Source organism: Asparagus officinalis, chromosome 3, assembly GCF_001876935.1.
Source record: "Asparagus officinalis chromosome 3, Aspof.V1, whole genome shotgun sequence".
NCBI lineage: Eukaryota > Viridiplantae > Streptophyta > Magnoliopsida > Asparagales > Asparagaceae > Asparagus > Asparagus officinalis.
In genome coordinates, this window is record NC_033796.1 from 11,978,048 (window position 1) to 11,985,814 (window position 7,767).

The following is a 7,767-nucleotide window of genomic DNA, read 5'->3' on the forward strand; positions in this document are numbered from 1 at the left end:
GCCACCGGAAGACACTTCGGCCAGATTTGATCTAAAAGTGTGATTTTTTTGTTTTCACGGATTCTCTCGGGATTTGTTGGTTACTGAGCATCCCAACTGATCTGATATTATGGTTAATCAGTTCTTAACTGAAGATAGGGATGAATCCCTCGTTCTTATCCAAATACACGCTTCCGAAGCTTATAAATACGAGCTCGGGTGCTCATTTCACAAGGAGGAGATCAAGAGGGTGAGGTGCTGTCAAAATTAAGAGTGAAGCCACGAATTTCAGAGGGTTAGCAGATCTTGGCAAAGTTTCTCCATAAATAAAAAGAGAGCTCGAGAGATCTGAAACCCCTTTCCCCCATATTCCTCCGGATTTAAGTTTGGTCTTAAATCCCGAGAAGAGTCGTAATCTCGCTTGGTCGGGATTACCACTTTAGCGAATACTTCCTTCGTGAAGTAGAAGCTTTGATTTTTAATCTGTCAACCAGATCTGATCAGCGGCAGTCCACGGGTATCAACGTCCCCGGCATAGACAAAGATCCTACACAAACAATATGCGATAAATATCTGTTGTGTGTTGTTTGAAGGAATTATAATCTTATATTTTTATTGTGTAAGAAGATCTTATAAAAAGATTGACTTTTTATTTATTTGAGTTTATTATAATGGCTAAAGTTGTAATAGATTCGATGACAATAAAAATAGTAATTTCTGACCCAAACACTCCATACCTTGGGTTTACTCATGATGACACCAAGGGATTTCTGGTAAAATGACAACCCGGAGGTTGGGTGCCCATGACTTACGTTAGGCTTAGGTCTTCAATATAGCCATGATGGTCGAGAGACGACTGTGAGAGTCGACCATATGGTGAGTGCCTTGGGTTTATTCATAAAAAGGCACCAAGGGCTTAGAATTCAACCGAAGTCAAATGCCTAGAACTTACTAAAGTTGACTAGGTCTTTTACAACCTAAGGATGTGCCTAGGACTTGCTAAAGTCGACTAGGTCTTCCGCCCTAAGGGGGGCCGCCTTGATGGTAATTAGGTAATATGACAACCCTAAGGTTGGGTGCCCAGGACTTACGTTGGGCCTGAGACTTCAATATAGCCATGATGGTCGAGACACGACTGTAGGAATCGACCATATGGTGAGTGCCTTGGGTTTATTCCTGAAAAGACACCAAGGGCTGGTGCCGGAGCTGGTGCTAAAGTCGTGGTTGTGGAGGTCTCTATGGCCCTGGCTGCTACCTTGTAGGCTCGGGCATCTTTCATGTCCATGTACCCATGAGCTTTGACCATCAGGTGCTCATAATTGGTGATTGGCTTCTTGGCAAGCGAGTCGGCCAACTCATTGCTCTGTAGGCCGGACACGAGTGCTGATATAGCAACTACACTCCCTGGGTTATTAACTTCTAGCCTTCTCGCCTGGAACCTATTGAAGTAGGCTCGAAGGCTCTCGCTAGCCTCCTGCCTCATTTGGATCAACACATGAGGGGGCAATTTTTGCTTGGTGTCGGCCAGGAAGTGATGGATAAACTTCTGGCTGAGCTGGTGGAAGCTGTTGATGGACTTCTTCTCAAGAGTGTTCCACCAGAGCTTGGCACTCCCTGAAAGAGTGATGGGGAAGTATCGACAGATGACTGCTTCTGATGCTTGGAGCAAGCTCATCACATCATAGTACTCTGAACATGGATGGAGGGGTCTCCCTCGCCCTTGTATTTCTCCATGTGAGGCATCTTAAACTTCTCACATGAGGCATTCATGAGGTTATCTGAAAGAGGGGTGTTAACCTTAATGACGCATGCGATCGGTCTGTACACTCTATTGTATCCAAAGGCCCCTAAGGTAGCTGAGGGGGCTGGAGAGGCACGGCGGTGGGAGAGAGTCTTAGAGACTGCTCCCATAGTGCGATGCCTAAGGTTGCATGTGTCGGGACTCTCGTCGGTGAGTTCCGGATGATGGAGGATACGTCGGCGAGTCGACTGATGAGGTAGCAGGGTCGAGTGTTCGACGCGATCCTTCCGTTGATCGGCAGCTGCATGAGGAGTCCGAGTCGGGATCGTTTGCTAGGCCCCTGCAAGAGAATGAGTCTCCGACCGCCGGTCACCAGAAGGTGGAGGGAGAGCTGAGGTAGCTCGCTACGGATGTGGAAGCCGACTGAGAAGTTTATCCGTAATGACGGTAAATTGCTCTTGGAAAGATCAAGAGAGCTTGTGAGTTGTTTCCTCAAGTTGAGCTTGAGTAACGTAGCTCTGATGTCATTCTACAAGGTGAGACTAATCAGACCCTTGTTTAGAACTTGACATGTTTTCTCGAAAAAGAAAAGATGTCCTAAGGTAGGCACCAAACTATTGATGACTAAGATCAAACAGTCAGTTGTATCCAAAGTAGGATAGGTTCAGTTTAGTGTTGAAGAGGGACCGCTTCCTTCCCTGACTTTATATTTGGTTCTTGAATTGGGATGTTGATCAATCTGCACATGTAGAAACTCGTAAGAGGGCAGAGATTAGTTCCCTCGTGGTACTTCAGACGATCAAGTCAGCTGGTGAGCTTGAGTGAGGTGAGAAGAACAGTGAGAGTTCTTGTGTGCAATAAGATGCAAAAGAATTCGTGGAGAATCCCCAGAGTCCGATGTTGGACTGAAATCAGATCTGAGTTGAGGGTTTGGATCCAGAGATCCAATCCCCCTCTAAGTTAGAATAGTACCTCTATTTATACCTGTACGTATGAGGGGTAGAACCGTCATTCTGGTCGAGCACAGGATGACGGTGAAGAAGCGTGTGCTGACGGTTGCGTTATCACTTGCTTTACTGGTGTCGGCTGGCGACTAGCTGCGTGATCGGCGCTGACATGATGTGATGTGGCGCGCGGAGCATAGCATGGCCTAATAAGTCATGAAGACTGTCGGGGGCAGAGGCATGATGATGCCTGACAAGCATTGATGTGATCTTGACACGTTATCAGAGCGGATAAGCTCGAGGAAGAGGTTGTCCTTTAGCTTCGTCGGAAAATAGCGCCTTTCGAGTCGACTTCGTACGGCGTCTAGCAAATGGTCGAGTGGACTCGTGGCGAGTCGTCTTCAACAAAGGGGGGTCGACAAGTTCCGCCTTTCGAGTCGTTCTAAGGGGATGTCGACTCGGCGAGTCAGATGAGGGGAGATCCTTGCTGATCTTGGCCGCCAATCTGGTTGGGATGTTGCAGGCATAAGTACACTTGTATTGTTCCTGGTGAAGGGCTGCACTTTGGTGATTGAGAACACCATAACAATTTAGATATTTGAAAATCCTATCTGATAACTTATAAAACTTGTATGTGGATATGCTTGTATTCAACTTTGAAGTTATATCTTTCTCATCTTCTATCTCGAAAAGTTAATTTATCAAAAGCAAACTAAACATTATTAATGTTCTCTTTCTTTGATCAGACGATAACCTTATTATAAACTATTCGAACAAGCTCATGCTCTTTTGCTCAGAAAAGTGTTTATTTGCATCAATATATCTGTACAAATATCAAACTTATCCACCAAGTATTTAGAACTCGATCTGAATCTGGATAAAGTGGATGATGCTTGGATATTTATTAAGCTTAAAGACATGGATATTCCTAAAGCATATTGAGTTTGAACGTGAAATGAGACTGGTTACAGTTAGTGTATTAAATTGAGACTTTACATAATTCCAAGTTTCTTAGTTGGCATATAAATAAAACCCCGCCAGTCCACTAGATGAATTATGTATCAAGTGTCTATTGTATTAGTCCTTCTTAGCTTATTAATTCATGCTCACAAGCGAATGAAGTTTAGTTGCATTATTAACAATGAAGAGGATCAAGTAAGGTGGGGTCAACCCAAACACAACCAAAATAGACCCATAAACTTTATAGGCTAATGTAGCCCACGCCAGGGACTTATGTTTATCTTGATATGGTATATTTTTTTGACTGAAAATGAGATACAGAGCATCCTAAATTAGAACATGTTCGGGTGGTGGGCCCTGTGTATTTGGTCATGTGCATTGATTTATTCATAATTGATCAAATTTCAAAAACATATCACTGTGATTAGAGTCATTAGACTATATAGATGATAGTAACCTTCTTTCATAGCCTCTCTGTTATTAATAGATAGTGAAGAACGTAGCTTTAATCAAATTGCTTACTATTTAATACTATTTCTCTTTACGTAAAAAAAAGTGAGAAAGAATGTAGTATGTGTTAAATTGAAAGAAATAATAAAAAATAAATAATAATATTTTGGTTGTGATCTAAAAAAGTGATGTGTAGACGAAATTATTCTTAGCGAGAGGTTTGGAACTGAGTTGAAATTATTCGTAGCTGTTCACGGAGAGGTTCCCTAACAAGATACCGAGAGAATCCAAATTCTCACTCGAATAGGGCAAATATTTTGTAACAAATCTCCCGCCATGTACATCAATGTTAGTAAAAATACCCTCCAACTACACAGGACTAAACAGATGGAATAACGGTATGTTATACTTAGATTCCAACTGTAAGGGGCTGTTTGGTTCGCTATTATAAGGGGTGGAAAACTCAGAAAACCCCTCCACGTCAGATTTTTAGCCCTCCACGTCAGCTTTTTTGTTTCCGTCCATTTCTTTGTGCCGCTTTGGTTCGCTCGAATGGAAGAGGGAAAACTCTGCTGAAATCACCGCCAACTAAGATTTTTTTCCCTCTCCGATTTCCTTCCCCAACCAAGTGAAATTGATGAAAACTCTGCCACGTCAGATTTTTTTCCTTCTCTGCTTTATTTACAAAAGTTTTTATTTTTTTCTATGCGAACCAAACACAAGAAAAATAAATACATTAGTTTCCCACCATTTTTTATGTGCGAACCAAAGCAAAACAATCTATTTCTTAGAAAAGTTTGGAAAACTCAAAACTTGTGTTTCTTTACATGGAATTACATTTCTCTATATCAAGGAAACGAACCAAACAGCCCCTAAATCTATTGATATCTTCGGTTAGAGGGTATTTTGGTTGCACAATTTTATAGAAAAGTTTTCTTAAAATGTCTAATAATAATAATTCTGTAATTAAAAATTTTCTGTAGATTTTCGTAAATTGTGTTTGGTTTAAAAAATTTACAAAAATATTTTCAGTAAAGTACAAAAAAATACCAAAATGTATAGAAATCAATTTCTTCTCAAAATGGGTGAAAATCACCCAGAAATCTGACACCACATTGACACTTCTCAATAAAGTTGACACTTTTCTATAAAATTAGGAGGTGTTTGGTTTAATTTCTATAAAATTAGGAGGTGTTATGGACCATTTTCTTGTTTTAAACCAAACAAGTAAAGTAAAAAAAACAAGAAAATTAACACTTTTTGACTTCTCAAAACTTTTCCTATAATTTTTAAAGAAATACAATAAAATCATATTTTGGATGAAAACCATTTCCTATAATTTGTAGAAATTCCAAACACCCCCTTAACAAACTAGCAACAACTTCTACTGGATGTAATAAAATAAATAACGACATTCAAAAAGGTTAATCTCGAAATAAAATATTCATCTCGTCCCAGCTATAAACTATCTACCCCTCTCATTATAACTTAAATATCACAACAGCAAATAACACCCTACCCAATTAAATAATTAATCAGCATCTCCTCCCCTTCCCGTAGGGGTGGAAATGAACCAAATAATTAATAAATGGTTCGATAATTGTTCGAATAACTATTCGGTCATATTCGATTCGATAGTTCATTTATCACTAAACAAATAGTTTTTAGTATTCGAGTTTATTAACGAATAGAATTTAACCAGATGTATATTCGATTCGTTTGTCTATTAAATATTCGTTTAAAATTTGATCACAGCTTATTATTTGTATTATTACACATATGATGTCATATTTTTAACCCATTTACCATTTCTACTTAAGTTTTATATATAGATTTTAAGACTTAAATAATCTTAAATCTGTTTTCTAATTAAAATTTTGATTTAAATATATATACACCATATATTATAAAGAAGTAATTTTTATTTATAAATTATAATACTATTTGAAAATTAAACTCTTTAACGAAATAAATATACTTTGATATTCGATAAGTATTCGTGAATATTCATGAATATTTATCAAATACTAAGTATTCGAGTTCGAATTCGAAAAACTAGATATATGAATAATAGAGTCCGCATTCGAATTCGATAATTTTAAACAAATACAAATATGAACACCTTAGTATTCGATTCGATTCGATCATTTACCACCCCTACCTTCCCGTATATAAACCCATCACACAACAAACCCCTTCCTCCCATCTGTAAACAAAAAAATAAAAATAAAAAGATAAAAAAAAAGGGGAGACATGAGCATCAAGAAACGAGACGAAATACGGCCGGGCCTCCTCCTCGGCAAGTACGAGTTGGCCGTCTCCTGGGCCGCGGCACCTTCGCAAAGTCTACTACGCTCGCTCCGTCTCCGACTCATCACCTGTCGCCGTCAAGGTCCTCGACAAGCCGAACGCTCGTAAGCTCCGGCGCCGCCCCTCTGATCCTCCGAGAGGTCTCGCAATGCGCCGGCTCGCCGACCACCCAACATCCTCAAGCTCCACGAAGTCATGGCACCAAGTCCAAGATCTACCTCGTCATGGAGCACGCCAAAGGCGGCGAGCTCTTCTCCCGCCTCGCTCGCCGCGGCCGCCTACCGAGCCCGCGCTCGCCGATACTTCCAGCAGCTGATCTCCGCGCTCCGCTTCTGCCACGCTCGCGGCGTGTCCCACCGCGACGTGAAGCCCGAGAATCTGCTCGTCGATCGCGACGGCAACCTGAAGCCTCTCGGATTTTGGGCTCTCGGCGCTCCCGGACCAGCTTCGGCTCGACGGCTTCTTCACACGCGCGTGCGGGACCCCGGCTTACACGGCGCCCGAGGTTCTCCGGCGAAAGGGCTACGACGGCGCCAAGGCCGACGCCTGGTCTTGCGGGGTCATACTCTACGTGCTCCTCGCTGGATTCCTACCTTTCAACGACTCTAACATACCGTCCATGTACAAAAGCATCCAGCTCCGGGCTTATAAGATCCCGGATTGGTTCTCGCCGTCGGCCAAGCGGGTTATCGATAAGCTCCTGGATCCGAACCCGGACACGAGGATTACTATCGAGGGGTTGATGGACATGCCTTGGATTAGGAGAGCCTATAGCCTGGACGAGCGTCTTAACCTGCTGTCGTATCTGCCTCCGGCGCCGCCCGCGACTGAGGAGCAGGCGGACACGTTCGATCCCCCGGCTGCTCCGCTGCCTTCGATGAACGCGTTTGATATAATATCGATGTCGCCGGGGCTGGACTTGTCGGGGCTGTTCGACGGGCCAACGTAGAGAGGATACTTGAGAAGGTGGAGGAGATTGGGAGGAAGTTCGGGTACGTGATCGAGAGGAAGAAGGGGGCGAGTGTCTTCGGGAGGGGGAAATGGGGGAAGGTGTTCTCTGTCGAGGTTTCGGAGGTGGCGCCGGAGGTTTTGATGGTGGAGGTGAAGGATGGGGAGGGGATTTGTTGGGAGGAGTTGGGGGAGGTTGTTTTTGCTTGGCACGGCAAGGGGGGCTCATGACTGTTGATTACCACTATGATTAGTGTTTAATTCGTTGTTGTGTAGATAGGGGATTAGGATTTGATTATATGGGGTTTTTTGTGGGGGGGTTGGTTGTGAAGAGAGGGGGTGTTTTTCGTTTTGAATTTTTGTATCGCTGATGATGACTTAGTGTTGATTATTAAGGGTGCCATGGTGAGAAGAATGAAAAGATTTGCTCAACTT

The 7,767-nt window shown here is 42.5% G+C and overlaps 1 protein-coding gene across 1 annotated transcript; it reads left to right on the forward strand.

Annotated features, from left to right (window-relative positions):
- LOC109834631 (CBL-interacting protein kinase 4-like) lies at window positions 6,259-7,333 on the forward strand. The gene is given in 6 exon segments (XM_020402664.1): window positions 6,259-6,382; window positions 6,385-6,411; window positions 6,414-6,487; window positions 6,489-6,670; window positions 6,672-6,792; window positions 6,794-7,333. Coding segments are annotated over 6 exon segments (999 nt in total). The 5' UTR covers window positions 6,259-6,327.